General features: G+C 45.4%; 2 protein-coding genes across 2 annotated transcripts in view; both read left to right on the top strand.

Annotated features, from left to right (window-relative positions):
- The window catches only part of LOC119457581 (dyslexia-associated protein KIAA0319-like protein), a 36,240-nt gene extending 23,778 nt beyond the window's left edge, over positions 1-12,462 (top strand). Inside the window, exons 16-21 of the mRNA XM_049670237.1 lie at positions 181-275; positions 1,711-1,859; positions 2,629-2,751; positions 4,171-4,261; positions 5,513-5,607; positions 6,403-12,462. Coding sequence (XP_049526194.1) covers positions 181-275; positions 1,711-1,859; positions 2,629-2,751; positions 4,171-4,261; positions 5,513-5,607; positions 6,403-6,557 — 708 coding nt within the window. The 3' untranslated portion in view covers positions 6,558-12,462. The remainder of the gene's footprint in view (positions 1-180; positions 276-1,710; positions 1,860-2,628; positions 2,752-4,170; positions 4,262-5,512; positions 5,608-6,402) is intronic.
- A 349-nt stretch (positions 12,463-12,811) lies between these two features.
- The window catches only part of LOC119457583 (exostosin-1b), a 182,224-nt gene continuing 177,295 nt past the window's right edge, over positions 12,812-17,740 (top strand). Inside the window, exons 1-2 of the mRNA XM_037719198.2 lie at positions 12,812-12,955; positions 13,268-14,484. Of these exons, the coding sequence (XP_037575126.2) occupies positions 12,812-12,955; positions 13,268-14,484 (1,361 nt within the window). The remainder of the gene's footprint in view (positions 12,956-13,267; positions 14,485-17,740) is intronic.

Genomic DNA, 17,740 nt, shown 5'->3' on the forward strand with positions numbered 1-17,740 from the left:
AGAGCTAGTGAAATATGATGAATGTCACTTATAGAGGCAGAAACATGGTTCCTGTCAGCTATACGTGCTAGGAAGGTTAACCAAGAAAGAACATGGCTACACTCTTACTGTATTTGGCTCATCTTTGTGTGAGTTAAGGTGGTGCATGTGATGGATGAAGAAATCATTTCACTTTTACAGGACACGGTGTTGAAGCAGCTTGAATTGCTGCTGCACGATGGAGAGTCACTGCGAGTACATCTGGTGGACCTGAACTACCAACAAGACTCCCGAAGGTATCTGTTCAGTTTAAGCAAGTGCTCAATGGCGTTATACGGCCGTTATGCTCTATGTTTCCCGCACGCCTGTGAGAACTGTATTGAGTTCAACTTCCACTGAAATACGAGCATGTGTTAGGGGTGATATAGGGAGCAAGTTTAACATTTCTGGATTAATTATGAACATTGTTAATGTCAGACATCATGTTAGGTTTGTTTCGCACATATCACGTGCATGTCTCCTGTAGCAAGGTGCTTTTCAAGCTTATAAACATTGAGGACCTCATGATGCACTTACCAGCTTTTCAGAAACATGTTCGTGCACATGTGTGCATGCGTCCGTGGGCTTCTTCTGCATGGACATGGCGCAGGAAAGTAGATGCCAGGCTGGGTAATGATGCACTTACCAGCTTTTCAGGAACATGTGCATGTTCGTGCACATATATGCATGCGTCCGTGGGCTTCTTGTGCGTCGACATGGCACAGGAAAGTAGATGCCAAGCTGGGTAAGAAGAAGTGTGGACTTAATAAAGCACAACGTAATGTAGTTCATCTCGTCTAAGTACTATTCTTTATCTATTTTGTGTCTTCTTTCTCTTATTTTTCTTTTGTACCTGTGTTTAGACTTTTACACAACTTTGAAATGGAATGAATTAGATAAGGCAGCTATTGTTGCTCGTTATGTGCAGACTTTCTTGATGCTTCGAATGAACATGCGCTTAGCGCACTCTGATCCCATTTTCACGTTAAGAGCCTTCCAAAATGCATCCGAGTCTTTCCTCCTTTCTACAGCCATGCCTTTGCTTTAGCCATTACCATGTTATGAGATAGGCAGGCTCTGGATTAGTACACAACAGTTCAACAAAGAGAGGAGACTCCTGCATTATTGAATTTGACAGTTGCATTTGGTTGGTCAAATCTGACTATGGTACTGAATGTCGCACTTCTCAGGGAGGCGGGTATGATTTCTGCATGACAAGGGATGGCAATGAGTTTTGTTTGAGACTAGTCCTAGGAGTGGTACTAGGCAGTTTTGTGAACAATAAATCAGACATATATCCAAGTTCGAGGTGACACAGATCTGCTAACTGAAAGGAGTAGTGGCTCCACCTATCCTCATACGGTGAAATCCCTCTGGCAGATATGAGAAAACACAGAGTGGCTTCACCTAACAGGTGGCACCACTACTGCTTTCACTGAAGAAGCATATTTGTTTGGTTCGGTGCTGAGCAAATGAGACATGTTTCCAATTTACTCCGGATAAAATGGGGAAGTACAGAACCCAAACAGGGAGTAAATAAAATTGGCTTCCAAACGTTTCATGTGCATGAAATTTCAGTGCAAAATAAGCAAGTAGTTTAGGTCGGGTAACCGTTTACACTTCTCCCCCATATTGGCATGACATGCTGTGACTGAGAGTGGCTTTGTTCACTCCCGTGACTGATCATCCCAGGGTCCGAATCATCTTTGTTGCGGAGAAGGAAAATGCCAAGGGCTCTTGGGTTCCGTGTCGGGGTCCCCTCATGGTTGCTCGACTGAAGCAGAGGCTACGGACCCACAGCGCACTGCTCGACTGGGATGTCATCTCGGTGGACACAGTTGGTGAGAGCAGGCTACTCTGCGTATGCCATCAGAAATGTCACATTGCACAACACTTCACACATCTTGGGTTTAAAAACTAGACTGGCATTAATTGTAATTCGTTAATTGTGCCGTTGGGTTTAAAAAATAAGGTGCACATGGCTTCACTGTTCCAAAAAACAAGGGTGTGTGCCAACATCTCTTGTGAGAAAAAGAAAAAAGAACTATGCAGTGGCACCAATATTCCTTTCCTGAATGGCCTCGCAGCTGAACAGAAGGCACAACTGTCGAGTAAAAGCGAAAAGAATATGGTAGCCTTGTCACTTCTACTCCTGTCAAAAGACCCGTATCCTCTTGCATGGTTTATGATACTGCAGATGTGGTATTACCACTCCGAAGGACATCTCTTGTGAGAAAAAGAAAAAATAACTGTGCAGTGGCACCAATATTCCTTTCCTGAATGGCCTCGCAGCTGAACAGAAGGCACAGGTGTCGAGTAAAAGCGAAAATAATATGGCAGACTTGTCACTCTACTCTCTGTCAAAAGACCCGTATCCTCTTACATGGTTTACTGATACTGCAATGTAGGTATTACCATTCCGAAGGTATATATTGTTGGCTTGAAAAGACGTAAGCTTTAGGCCTCGTATAGCTTCCAACCCAAGGCAGTGCCTTTTCTTTGATAGTTAAGCCTGCACACAAATGACCTAACGTTCTTTTTTTGTGTGTGCGCATGTTCACATACCACGTCATTTTGACGCCCATTTCTTTTACCCCGACGACTGTGCAGTGTGCCAGAACGAGTGCTCTGGGCACGGCACGTGTGACATGTACAGCAAGCGCTGTGTCTGTGAAGCTTTCTGGATGGAGGACTTTGTTCGTGCCAGCCTAGGGGACCGTGAAAGCAACTGTGGTGAGTACCGCATAATTTACTCGGCGTTGCTTTCGAGCTGTGTATTGCGGAGAACATAGGCGGAAAATGTAATACTAATAGGGAGTTTTAAGTTTTCCGTAACTGTATAGTCCTTTGGGCAGAATACCTGGGTTACCGGAAGATGAAATGTGAGCGGCAAGGTTGGTTGTACAGAGTTTAACCAGAAAAAACTTGGAGTTATTATAGCAGTAACCAAGTATATTCTACACAGCTGCTGGTGTAAAGTTTTGCCATTCACTAATCGTTCCTGCACAGCCTATTCAAAAATTTTTTTTGACATGACCACTCTTGTAATGCAAAAATGTGTCTAACATGTAGCAGTTAGACAAAGTGTCACAAGGTGTCGCTACCACCATTGTTGCTGTGGCTCACGTCTCCGATAACCCAGTATTCTGTGAAGGTTAATATGGTTACGGACAAGCTAAAACTCGCCAACAACAACAACAGTAAAATTCCAGTAATGTGGTTCCTCTAGTAGAAAGCACACACTGTTGCATTTGAAAGCACCTACATTAGACTGTTAAAAGCTTGCAGAACTTGCTCTTTTCATGCTTATCAGATAAGTGTGGTGCAGCAACAGAAGTTCATTGTTTATTAATTGTGACATGCCAGCATACTGTTCCGTAGAACGTTAATTGCTGAGCACACTTTCTGTGGTGGCTTTTTGATGGGGGCAAAATGCAAGAACGCCCTTGTCCTGTGCATTGGGGGCATGTTAAAGAACCCCAGGTGGCAAAAATTATTTTGGAGTCCCCCACTACGGCTTGCCTCATAATCATATAGTGGTTTTGGCACGTAAAACCCAAACATTTGTATAACCCAGGTGTAGCTTTGGGACTTGAAACGTGAATACTTCACCAAAATTTATTACGAATTACGTGAATTTCAAACTGGCAGCAGCAACTCCTTTTGTATATGTCCGCTTTCTAAATGGGATCAGAAAAAGTTCAAACCCCCCCCCCCCCCCCCCCCAGTTTCGTAATTGAGACTGTCACGATTGACGACAGGCTGACACGTTCGTCATGAACATTCACTTTATTCCGGCACTCCGCGACTCTTCCACCATTCCTTCCATTCGCACACATCGCACTACACCAAATCTCGCACTGCCTGTGCCTTTGTTTTCGCACTGCTGCCACACTTATGCCACCTAGTCCTCTGTCTGGCAAATACGGTCAACCGTACGCACGGCCTCTGAGAACCACGCCTTGCCTCGTCTCACTTAGAGGTCTCGGTCCACTTACACCGCCACTCTCTCCTTACAAGACACTCTAGCAAGCTTTAGCAAAAACCGATTTGGAATTTACTTGAGCAGTGTGAACAGTGTGCACAATATTGCGCCTGCGTTTTGATATTTGTTGCTTAGTGGTTGTCCTGCCTGCTGCTTTCCCCTCGCAGACTGGAGTGTCCTGTATGTCATCATCATTGCCTTCCTGCTGCTCAGCATCCTGGCCACTTCCCTGTGGGGCCTGGCCTGCTTCTGTTCAAGGTGAACACACCCGACCCAATTGCAGAGGCAGCGCCCAGAAATTGGAACTGTGTGCCACTTTTTGACTAGAGCCACCTGTCTTTTTAGGCAGAGTGTCACAAGGCAGTACCTATGTTAAGGCATTCTGGCGACTTGAAAACTGTTGGAGGAACTAGGCTGGTCGACAGCACCCCATTTTGTAAACTTTCAAGTACTATGGGACGAGTGACATGAATGATGCGAATAGGATGCAATGCAAGCTGGAAAGTAGTTGTATTTGTTCACATAGCTTCACTGGGCAGATAACAAAATGCATGAACAAACCAAGATTACAGCGTGTCCTGAGATACTTAGTCCCGGATATCCTTTTTTCTCTTGCTGACTCGATGGACATCTCGTACCACATAGACTGGTTCTTATCGTAGGTTTTTTTCTGATTCGCAATTCATCAAATATTCTCAAATCTCGTTCCCCTGTCAAAGCGCAGATGAACCTATCACACTGGTTCGCTGTGACTGTCCCTGTTGTGACAGAGCGACAGAGCGCCGCGACATTGCTCCAGCTGCAGTCAGACATTTAACTTACAAGGCTTCTGTGTGTTTAGATTACCTCTCAATAGATGGCGCGACAGGTACGCAATTTTATTTTTTGCACGAGTTGCTTGTGGAGAGGCAGGGAGTGCGCTGAGAACACACAATGAGTATACTTGGGAGTGGCAGTCAAAGGATTAAGGCAAGTTTTCACTTCATCAGGAAGGGTGGTCACGGCTCATATTTGCGCATGGCCCAAACATTGACATTGCTGTCAGCCATCTCTTAAAAATGAAGCCTCTTTACTTTTTGCTTTTTTTTGTGGTGGTAGGTTTTGAAGTGACTGCTGTAAGATATTGTAATACTATAGCAGAATACTTGGAAATTGATCATCTTTTTCAATTTTAGTTGCAGTGCTTGTCAACCGATTCATTTGTCTGGGGAAAACTCCAATTAAGACAGAATCAAGACAAATGCAAAAATGCTTGTGTACTTGGGTTTAGGTGCATGTTAAGAAGCCCAGGTGGTTGAAATTAATTCGCAGTCCCCCATTAAGGCGTGGTTCATAATCAGATCGTGGTTCTGGCACGTAGGACTCCAGAATTTAATAAATTTTTTCAATTTGCACTGCGAGGTATGATCATTGACAACAATAGTAGAACAAACAAGTAAGCAAAAAAAAAGAGAGAGAGAGGGACTTCAAAAACGTTCACTGAACAGTAAACGTGTTGTTCCCCAACAGGATGCAATTTCGGCGGCCAAGAATCAAGAGGAATTACACGCTGCTGAAGGATTCCCGTGACATTGAGAAGGACACCCTGGACCTCATACCCAAAGGTAGGCTGGTGATCATATAACTATCAAAGAACCTCTGTCAGCTAAAATTTTCACAATTTCATTCTGTGCTGCAAGCTCAGAATATAGTTTGTGGGCAATTATGTTTTGCGAAATAGCCTGCCAGTAGATAAGTGTGCTTCGTTGTGGGTGAGGGGAGTACCAGGAGATTTTTTTTTTTAACCGTATTTAAAAATTTTTAGCAAATTTGTGAATGTAGTGCAACTTTCATTAATGGAAATATATGTTGTATGTACTATACTATTTGACAGAGTGGAATTTATTTTAAATTTTAATGTGCATTTATTTACTGAGCAGTATCTGCAATGTTGGGGTTTCTATCTATTTGAAGCTCTACTATGTCATATATAAAGCTTTGCATCTATGTATAAAAAAATAAATCAAATAAATCACAAAAATTAAAGCAAAATATTGATAATTTACAGATACCAAAATTTTAATTGAATTTATTGATATGTTTTATGCCATCCTAGTGGGAACAGTAGCTGCTAAATATAAACACATCAATACATTCATCTATTTAAATAGGAAGGTTGCTCCCTAGTCTCCCACTCAAGGTTATGAGTACCTTTAAAGTCCATGTTCATTTTACCTGTCACACGTTGCAGTTTTCAAATGTGCACAGTTCGTCACTGTTTCTGTAATGATCACCGTAAGGCTGCAGGGTGTATGGGGAACCTCTGCCTCTATGTCATTTTGTGTGTTTGTTTTATAACTGTTGGTGAACAGGACTTTTTGCACCATTAAAGCTGTTTGTGATGTTTTGCACTGATGCAGGCAAGACATTGACAACGAGCTTGATGGCTTCAGATTCGGATTCGGACACGCTTTTCGAGACGCGCCCTCGACCATCAGTGGCTGTCAAGCCACTGACTGGCAACCACCGCACAGGGATGTCCAATGGAGGCCTGAAAAACAGGGTGCATACCTGAGAGCAGCCACTGACCACTACTGGGGTCTCCCCATCCGACTTTCCTGGAAGGAGAAGCCAATCCGATCCCTCCCACCCATTCCAGCCAAGGTGCATGCTAGTGTGGCTCAATGGCTACCCATGTGGAGAGTCGGCCTCTCTCGAAACAGTCGAGCAAGGAATGGGGCTAGTTTGTACAAAATACGAGCAGTTGTGTTGAGTAGAATGTAAAAAACACTGACGAATGTTTGCACGTGAGCAAATCAACCAAGCGATATAACAAAAGTGGGCTCCTTCGGTTCGTGCATAGTCGTGTGTGTCGTGTTTTACATTGTATTTAGTTCATTTTGGCTATTATGGTAACAAGCACTCTTGAAAATTCAACACGTGGCAACATAGGCGTTGGGGGGGAAATTGCACAGCCATTCACCTGCAACTGGCACTTCACTTTCACGACACCGTTGGTGACAAATTGGGAGGCAACACTAATGGCTCATTATACCTAAGTAATAGTCAAGCACAAACATTATTGTCATATTCGATACTTGTTAGAAGAGCAGATACGATTTAGAGCAAATAAATTTTCTGTTGGGCCCATGCCAAAATGAAAGAAAATGCGAAGACTATAAAAAAAAATTGGACAGGAGCCATCGATGATGATTGTCAGTATAAGCAAATAGCCGAACGCTTCAAGAAATCTATTCGTTTTATTAAAGGAATGGTGCGCGTGATGGGGTATTTTTGTTGCAACGAAGATATTGTTACATGTGGAAAGACAGACAAAAGAGACTATTTACACGCTATTTACACTGGAGCCAGACCGCCAGGCAGACATTTGCTCATGCCAAGAGCCCAGACACTTCATTGTCTTTCTCGCGGCGGCTCGTCTCTTGAGCATCTGTCACTGGTATCGTAATACTATCCCGGGCGGCATAAGCGCCACCACGGTGTTGTTAAATATCCAAGGCCCATGGAGAGTTGTAGGGCTTGAGTCTGGTGACGTGGACAATGTCACTGGTTGTCACAGCAGAGGACGTAATGGGCGTGGCTAGAACAATTTCATAGGTGACATCGGTCACTTGGTGGAGCACGCAATATGGGCCTCTGTAACAGGAGAGCAGTTTTTCACAAAGGCCAACTTTACGAGATGGTGACCAAAGCAACACGAGGGTGCCAGGCGCAAAATGGACATAACGGTGACGGAGGTCGTAACGGTGCTTCTGTTTGTCTTAAGACACTTGCAGACGAGCGCGCGCAAGTTAGCAAGCATGGTCAGCACGGGCGATAGCATCACAGGCATAATCGCTAGTTGAAGCTGTGGTGGATGGAAGCATAGTGTCAATTGGTAGCGTCGGTTCTCGGTCATACAAGAGGTAAAAAAGGGGAAGAGCCAGTAGTTTCGAGACAGGAAGAGTTGTACACAAAGGTCACATTGTACGCGACCGCTTGAAGGCGATTGGGCCTAAAGGGCGATCGTCGAAGTCGAAAAACTCTCGGTAGGACGATAAAACTGTGCAAAGGTCTTCAGCGTGCGCAGGGGACAGGTCCGCCGCCCCTGTTCTCCTTTTCTCCAGAGTGAAAGTAGTTGCCAGTGAATAGCTGTGTTTATTTATTATTATGATTATTATTATTTTTTTCTTTTGCTTTTTCTTTTTGAACTGTACACTCTCACAGCTCTTGGGGATCACACTAGTTTGGCTGCCTCACCTCTGTCATTATACATTTGATGTGTTCACATGTATTGTGTAATACTGACGTGTGAAAATGTGGTCACAGATAAAACGCTCTTCTTTACATTTAAATTAGCCACATTATACTTGGCAAATTTATGTGCAGAGCATAACTACCTACACAGTCGAACATCACCATAACAAAGTCACATCCGACGTGAAAATGCCTTCGTTATATCTGATATTCATTATAAGCATATGTTCATTACACGCTAGCATCGGCTAGAAACATTTGAGGTTTCCTTCATGATATCTGATAATTTGGTATATACGCGGACCCAGTCAACGGCTTTTTGTCCGTGCTCCAAACATCCGATGGATGTTGAACAAAGCTCAATTGAAAATTGAAGTAATATGTTTGTGTTCACTATATCAAGGTTTAGCTGTACCATGACTTCTCTGAACACTGTTTTCATTCCTTTCATTGCCTTACAACAGAGCACAGAATCAATATGAAACCCGCCTTTAGGCCGTGTTTGCATGCTTGATCGCATTGAACCATTTAAAAATAGAAGCTGGCTCGCCTGTGGGCTTGAGTTTTACAGTAGCCTAGCAGGATGTCATCCCACAATGACCGGTCATGCACTGAATTGGTTGCAACCTGCTGCTTTAGGTAACCTCTTGGCTGAAAGGTTGTGTGCAGTGTACCAGGGATGGGTGCACCTCAGAAGCTAGTCCAATTTTGCCAGCGGTGTGGCGTGTAAGGCCCACTTGCAACTGCAAACTCGTGTGATAAAGTACCACCTCAGGTCATGCCAGCTGTTCCTGTGCATAGAATGGCGTGACTAGTTCGTAGCCGTGTGTCTGTGTAACTGAGCGCGAGTTGTGAAACATTTAGTTTAGCGTTGTCTTTTAAAAAAATGTTGACCTTTTTGCTTGCCTTAGCAGCAGCTTGGCACAGTGGGAGAAAGCATCTGCATACAAAGTCTTTTTTTTTGTGTGTGTGCTGAAAGTTTCTAGATAGTGTAATGTGTATGTTGCCATGCTGTTTGATACATGTTGTGTACAGCATCTGCTTGGTGTGCAGCTGTCAAGCTGTTTTTTTTTTTTTTTTTTTCATTGGTTTTGCTCTTCTAGCCAGATTTTATAAGGATATTTCGTGCATGTGCATGCATATGTTGAACGATTGAGACACTATAGTTGGGTACAACTTTAGAAGGCAGCGGCATTTGCCCCCTCAAAGGCGGATGAATACGAGCCTCTACCAATGGACGCGCACTAAAGACTTGCGTCATGAGCCAGACGGCTGGTGTCCCTACCGACGGAGAACATGGTAGCCCGCGCTTCAAGCCGGGGCGAGTCACGAGAGGCGACTATTCTTTACTCGCGGAGGAAATCGGCTGCTGCGCTTCGGTCATCTGGGCGGGGCCTCTCCTGTCTTCTTAAGTTGTACCCGACTGTAGTTCATTCTGAGTGGTATACTTTGTCTACAGAAATGATCCGTGGTTTGTGAAAGGCCAAAACTTTGATGTACGCCTGCGCTAGGTGTTCTATATGTCACAATGTCTTTTTTCTTCTTTTTTTCCCCTCTTACAACAGCAGTGCACTGCAATGTTTAGCTGAGAGCCTTTTGTGGCACAGCTAGCTGCTTGTCATTCTTTGTTTTTAGGCGACAGTTTTGCAAGATGTTAGTCACTGCCTGCATCCTTACTACAGACCACTCATTTAGTGAACAAATTTTTGGCCTAGGCCATATTGTTTGGATGTGCTTGAATAATACTGTGCTCAAGCAATGCCTGATTAGTGTTTTACTAGTGCTGTAGTTGTTTTATTGCTGCGAGTCTTCAGCGTATGTGTATAGTTCATGCATTTTAGATGCTCACACGTTTTTTGCCTGTACCGAGTTCTGTGCAATGTAACATTATTAATATGGATGTGCCTTTAATAGGAAAGACCTTTACTTTACAGAACTAAGGCTTGTTTAGAAGATGGAGTTGTTTGGCTTCTCTGGACAAATGATTTCCCAATAATTCCGGGGATCTGTGATCATTCTCAGGTTTGCTATCCAGATTTTGAATGAGATATTTCAACTAGTGCCGTCATGTCACAATGCAGATACACATTTAATGAACACATTGGCAGGAAGCGTTTTGAACAAAGTAACAAGATAGGGACGATTTTTCATGCCTTGCCAGCAGCGAGCTTGCGGCCATCAAAAACCTTTCGGTCCCATGTCCTATCAGTCTGTTATGCCGAAAATTAAAAAAAAGAAAAGACTGTGTTTTCAAGTTAGCTCGACGTAGGAGATGCCTTTTATACATTTTCGAACGAATGAAACGCTTATCAGGCCTCAAATGCAGATATCTATAATGTCTGTGTATTATATTGTAAATTTCATTTCTATGTTTATGATTACCTGCAGATAAACACTTTAAAATCTCCAGTAATGCTGCTTTTCCGTGCAACTGCAGCTCCCCACTGTCTGTCTTGCTCGCTCCAATTCTGTGGTGAAAACCAGAAGCTTGCAAGGGTCCGTGCTTGTAAACGGCAAGATGGTCTATATTCCTGAAACAGTGGTCACAAATGGATGCCAAAGTATGCATTGTTGCTCTTGTAGTAACTCTTGTGATAAAAATTGAAGAGGTTCAACATCCTAACGTAACACAGGCTGAGAGATGCTGTAATGCAAGTGTCTTGCATTAATTTTAATGTTCCTGTGGCTCTTTTTAAAAAAGTTGGGAAAAGGTCGAGTGGCAGGAGTAGGCAGCGTCCTACTGGTCTCCTCGGCCATCCGAACCATTCTGAATAGACACATATACTCACTTCTCCAAGCCTTAAGTGACACGTAATCGCATAACAAATCTGAATTGCTGGACTGTTTTTAATAAGAAAGCACTTTGAAATATAATTGTGCAGTACTATTTCTTTTTTATTTCTTTTCTGGTTCTCCAGTCAGTAAAGTTATGGCTCTGATGCTAGTGTTTCTGAATGCTGATAGCATTGTCCTTGCCTCGTGTGCAACACTGCCTTATTTAAATTTAATTACATTGTCGTTAGAGATGCTAAAGGTGTGCAGTGCCCATAGTCTGGTGGCAGTGCATTTAATGCTGACTTGGCAGGCCATTTTACTCAATATGGGTGTCTGTCTGAGCTGTGCATTTTAAATTGAATCCGCTTTTTGTTGCTGTTATGCTGCTGGATTCTGCTAGTTTTAGACAACACATTCAGGCCTTTTAATCATTGCGAACTGTGGAAGCATTTCAGTAAGCAGCTGCCTTCATTCCACAAGGATAGCATTTAAAGCACAATAAGCAGTAAGCCAAGGCGACAGTTTTATAAAGTTTTGCAGTGCTTGTTGTGTGATGGCTGCGAATTATCATGCATGTATGTACATTTTTTACATAGTTCAGCGGCACCTGTTATGCCAGTGCTTTGTTAATAGCTAATGAAGTGCTTAGCAGTGACTTCTTTTATTATTAGTCTGGAACAGGTTGCTGTTCTATTTTAGCTTTAACAGCCCCTGTGTCCATCCTATTTATACATACTAAGTTTTGTTGGTCCACAAGCTGTTAGCAGGACAGATTATGGATCAAATACCAGGCACAACATTTTACAAGCAAGTTTATCTGGTCAGCAAGTTAGCGTCCGACCTACCAAGATCACACATGGACATCGTATTAAGAAGTGTTCATAATACAGTGTCATTATCATGGTTATTTCATCCGTTTTGCTTTTACTAAGGTAAAAATACAGTGCGAGTTTATTGATTTCATTAGTAGCCATTCCTTATTGTGAATTCTATTTAACTGCTTGCTAAGGCTCAGTGTACTTTGATTTGTTTACTGGTGTGTAGCATGTGGGCAAACCTTGTAAGATTTGGAATGCTTTACCAGGAATGCAACAAAGTCTTGGGAAGCTGAATGACAAAGGTGTCAAAAGTGGTGCTCTTTACATTGATCGTGACCACATGCTTGATTTGCACTGTGTGTGGTCTTCAGCATAATTGATGTTGACATAACTTTTGTCAAAGATATTTGCCGACATGTCATTGTTGTGAAGTTTTTATTTCGTATGTGTGCCATAGGTGTGCGATATCATATAGCATTGTGATACCTGTCAAAATTGTGTGCTCTCTTTTTTCTGGTGCGAGGTTGTATGTACGAGTGAGTCAAGAAAATGTATGTGTGTGCATGAGAAACTCTAGTCGTAGGGCTTTTGTACTTGGGGGGGAAGAAAGAGAAATAAATGGAGTGTGTCATAAAACTGTGTCATTAGTGGATACACTGAGCGACATGGTACTGTTGTCATTAATTGACTAGCCTGCATGCATATACTTGTGCCAATTTCAACTGGTCATTTCCGAGCGCACCTGCAAAGCTTCAAATGTCATTTAACAATGTAACTAAGCTTTATCATGGCAATAAGCTAGCACGCTGCTAGTATTAACAAATCCGAACTAATGATACCAAAGTCATTTGTCACCGTAATAACAGCTTCATTGTGATTTTAAACGACCATCAGAGCGCTTTCATAAGACCAGTTGAATATGTGCCATTAGTGGCTGACATATTGCACAGTAGTGCAAGCGCAGCTATGGCCCACATACATGCAGTCGTATGCCCGTCGTCTAGACTGCAACCGATACTCAGCGACTTGGCACAAAGAGCGGAAACTCGTGCTCTCGCCTTCCATCTTTGTCAAGCCCAAGACAAAGGGATACGCGAGTCAAGCACCTCGGGTAACGCGGCAGGTACAGTGTAGTGGCTACAGGAAAAGTGGTGTACTAAGATAACCGACGCCTTGGCACGCGTGTCTTCTTCAAGGGTATGAATGAGGTCATCACTGTAGCGGTGTCCCTGCTGTTGGAAGCTAGGCACATCGCGGCCTATTAGCGAGAACTACGTGCGCTGTCCCGCCAGAAGAGGCTTTTTTCTTTTTTTTTTTTTTCCTTGCCCGCATTAACCGTTGCGGCCGCAGTCGAGCTTATTTAAGGCCGCTACCGTCACTGTTGTGACGTGATCGAAGCATTTCACACGAATTTTGCCGTCAAGTTGACATCCAGCGCTGGTGCGCGGCGGCGCGGCGCGGCCTCGACGGTGTCGCCCCTAGCGGCGAGCGAGCAAAAAGTCGCGAACGGACCGCGCCGGCGTTGTCGTCTGCGCGCGCTGTCCACCGCTCGCTCGGCGAGGAGCAGCGCCGTCAAGATGGCTGCGACGTCGTCTCCGGCGGCGTCTCGCGCTCGGACTTCGAGGCCGTGTGGGCCGCCGCTGACAACTGGGATGCCGTGAGCCCGGGGCGCCTGCGGTATTGGGGTGCCGCGCGCGCGATCCGGGACGCCGGGGGCCCCCGGTGTTCGCCCCTGATGCAAGCCAAAAAGCGCTACCTGTTCCTCTTACTGGCTGCTTGCGTTTCGGCCCTGCTGGTTCTGTGCTACCGACACCTCGTACTCAGCGCCCATGGACGACGCGAGACGTACGGGAGCGGCTCCCTGCGACCGTACGCGGATGGCGGCGACGTCGAGGACCTGTCGGTGTCGCGGCGGCGCCTGCGCGAGGCTCTCCGCGGCAGCAGCGGGACCTCGACGGACTCCGCTACTTCGCCGCCGGACGCCCGCCGCTGCCGCATGCACTCGTGTTTTGACTTCTCTCGGTGTCGCGGCCGCGAGTTCAAGGTGTACGTCTATCCCTCGGAGTCGGACGCGCCGCCCGCGTCGGCGGTCTACCAGCGAATCCTGAGGGTGATCCGCCAGTCTAGCTACGCGACCACGGACGCCTCGGAAGCGTGTGTGTTTGTGCCAGCTGTGGATACGCTCGATCGCGATCCGCTCAGTCCCGACTACGCGCGGACGGCCCGCCTGACCGATTCTCCGCTCTGGAATGGCGGTCAGAACCACCTGATCTTCAACCTCTTCTCGGGCACCTGGCCCGACTACAGCGAAGAGCTCGGGCTCGACATCGGGCTCGCGATGCTCGCCAAGAGCAGCATCCCGGAGTCGGCGTTCCGGCCGGGCTTCGACATCGCGCTGCCGCTGTTCCCGAGGGCTCACCCGGAGCGCGGTGGCAAGCCGGCCATCCAGGGCGCGGGTCCCGTCGACAAAGGCTACTTGCTGGTGTTCAAAGGCAAGCGTTACGTCTACGGCATAGGCTCGGACACGCGCAACGCGCTGCACCACCTGAACAACGGCCGAGACGTGCTCTTGCTCACTACCTGCCGACACGGGAAGCAGTGGATGGAGCGACGCGACGAACGCTGCGAGGCAGACAACCGCCTTTACGACAGGTGAGTTTTGTTCGCTGTTTTTTCGACTGTCTGGCGTCGGCGGCAGAAACGGATAGCTGCGCTTCCTTCGAAACCCAGCACCATCTTATGTATACACGTGAACGATGCTCCACAGCAACTCTCGCAACTTTCTAGCACAGCACGGTACAACAGTCCGTGCTGTCGCTAAGAATTAGGGCGTATAAAGTCTCCTTAATGTTACAGTTCGTTCTGGTGTGAGCCTTATTAGAGGTTCAGTTGACAACGATTCCTACGTGCGGAGCGTATCGACACTATAACTTCTGGTACCGTTGCTACAGAAAGCCTGTATGCGAAATGCCGGATGGGTGTGCGCTTCTCCTAGCGCCGTCCGCATCGTTTTTGGGATTCGTGACACGCGCGCTGTCGGCGCCGCATGTGTTCGCCACATGTCCCGACGCAGCCGCAACCGCGTCACTTTGAGACGATTCGCTGCTCCCGTTTTGTGAACCAACCGGCCCTGCTCCAACGTCACGTGGGCTGTATATATTTTCGGCTGCATCTTCGATGTAACCAAAAACTTGAACCTTGTGACTTTAGAAACGCAGCGCTCAGTTTTCTCGGAGCGTTCGAGAAACTTTCGATAAGTTTCAGCTGCGAACGTAGTTACGACACCCCCATCGATGATGGTGACGAATATAAGTGAATTCCACTTTGAAGCGGGGCGCTGGCGTGTGTCACCACGTTCGTATGTAATTTTACTGCCGTTAGATTTGTTTTAATTCCAGGTCATCGATGTCTGTGATAAATTCATGACGTTTTGAGAATATATATGCCGTCGTCTGCGCGTGTCAGCGACCCGACACGTTCAAGGCTAAAAGGAGCGCTCAAGCGCAGCTCTTGACCCCTATCGTTTTTGCGTGGCCCGCCAGTCTGACCGATAAACCGGATAAACTCTTTTCCTTGCACGTGTTCCACCTTACCCTCGAAAGTCTTGAAAAACTGCTCATCGCTCGCCGCCAGCGTCTGAGCCAGTGGGACAGATATCGACACACATGATTGAAGAGTGCGCGGTAATATGCCAGATGTTAGTGCGAAAACTTCTAAGTCATGTTTAAAAATCGCCTGTGGCAGATAGCACAATTCTAGTTCTCGTGCTGGTCTACTCGAAGAGGCGGGCATTACTCGTACGTGAAATCGAAATGCATAATCGAATAAAAATTATCAAAACTTCAATACTTAAGTTTTTAACTAATTATTAGCCTTATGGCGCACATTGCGATTCACAAACTGTAACCGGTGAGCCTGCAAGGGACATTCACTTGGAAAATAATTCTGTGGATCACATAATTTTAGAGACATGCGCCATCAAACTTGCAGTAAAATTGCACAGAACACCATTTTATGAATTGAAGCACGAAATTAACTGGACCGCCCGTCTTCGCAAAGTTCGGGAATCAATTGATATCTCGAAACGGGTCTCATCCTGAAAACATGGTTCTGATTGAATCCGCCTTCCGATCTGTCTGGCTACAATTTGTAACTTGCGATTTGTGCCGTAAGCTAATTAGTCAAAAACTTAATCAGTGAATTTACGGTAATTATTCGATCATGCATTTCGACTTCTCGAGCAAATAATGTGCGCCTGTTTGAACAATACAGCCCAAGGTTTATAATCTAGCTGCCACAGGTGAATAAAAACAAAAAAGATGAAATTCACATAAACGGCCAGTATATCCACGTGGCGCCTGGTGCGATTCACAGTACAATTTTCAGTTGGACTCAGCTACACGTTTCAATCCCGCTGCGATGTCATTACAACTTGCAGCTGCGCACTCCGTATCTGATTTCTGAATGAAAACTGGCGTTTAGTTTCGGCGCTGTAGTGTTGCAGCACGATAAGAAAAAAAAAAAAAAACAAAAAAAAAACAAATGTAATTGCACGGCTCGCCGAGACAGTCTGCCCGACGTTTCAGCTGCGTGGCCTCGCTTCCTGCACAGCTGTTTCAGGCGTACTAGCGAGGCACGGGCTTGTGAAAAAAAAAAAAAAAAAAAAAAAAAAAAAAAAACACATGCGCGATGTGTAAGAGATACGCCCACACGACATGTTCCCATGCATACGATGTTGTGAGCCAGAGGATGGAACCTTCCAGAAATAGCCGTCGTTGTTTGAAATAAATTGCTACCGTAGGAAATTGGCCATCCGTGTGCTTGTGCGAGGTGTGCCTGCGACTTAACCGAGTATTATACCCTAATTATTACGAAGCCCTGGGCGCGCTGTTCGCTAATCGTTTATTTTGTGTTTGCACCATCAGGGCCGAGAATTAGGAATGTGAAATAAAAGGTGTAGGCGTCTAAATTCAAGGAAACGCAACAAAATTACGGGGAAAATCGCTCGACAAAAAAAAAAAAAAAAAAAAACGCTCGCAAGCGATATTATATATATATATATATATATATATATATATATATATATATATATATATGCTCTAGTACATGAACACTATATGTGTAGAGGTAATGTTCCACTTTGCGGCCGCATGAAACGCAGGTGGGACTTAATTGCAGTCTGTGAATTGCACGGCGTGATTCGGGTGCACCGAATATATATACATACGCCTGAAATGCGCTCCATGTGGTTAGGCTTTGTCGTGGGTCGATTCGCTGTTTAATTAGGGCGTTTTTTTTTTTTTTTTTCCTTCTCCTGTTGCAACAGTAGAAACCTTAATTTCAATGTGAATTTTTTTTGTTATTAGTTACGGTCCCGTTTTAACGGAGCAATCGTTGCGTCAGTCGGACGTCAAGTATATCGCGGCTTAACCGCGCAGTCGCGCACAGAGTGTCTGTACTATACTGTACGGACATTCGAATCTCTGTAGAAGTTGTAAGAATGCCGGCAATTCAAGCTAAAAGCATCTCGCGTGTTAGTGGCTGTTACGTCTTCGGATGTCTCAGTCGGCAAGCCATCAATTGATAGACTGCGCTTCTCCGAGGACACGCATGCAGCACGTCGGTCGGTGATGGCGTGACGTTTCACATTTGCGGCCGCGCGCGCGCTCGAAAGAAAGAAAACCAGGCAGAAATGGGAAGCTGTTTCATCGCGTAATAGCGTATAGAAGTGGCGCGCGCATAGCCTTTCTGTACGCTTCAGAGCCCCGTGACCCTCAGCGCGGGGTAAGTGTCACGCTAAGGTTTCGATTTACCCCCCCCCCCCCCCCCCCCTTGATTCGCAGATTGTCGGGACTCGGTGGAGCTGGGGATATGAACGGTGATTCACAGCTGGAATGAACCTATATAG

The sequence above is a fragment of the Dermacentor silvarum genome, chromosome 7, assembly GCF_013339745.2.
Source record: "Dermacentor silvarum isolate Dsil-2018 chromosome 7, BIME_Dsil_1.4, whole genome shotgun sequence".
Taxonomy (NCBI): Eukaryota; Metazoa; Arthropoda; class Arachnida; order Ixodida; family Ixodidae; genus Dermacentor; species Dermacentor silvarum.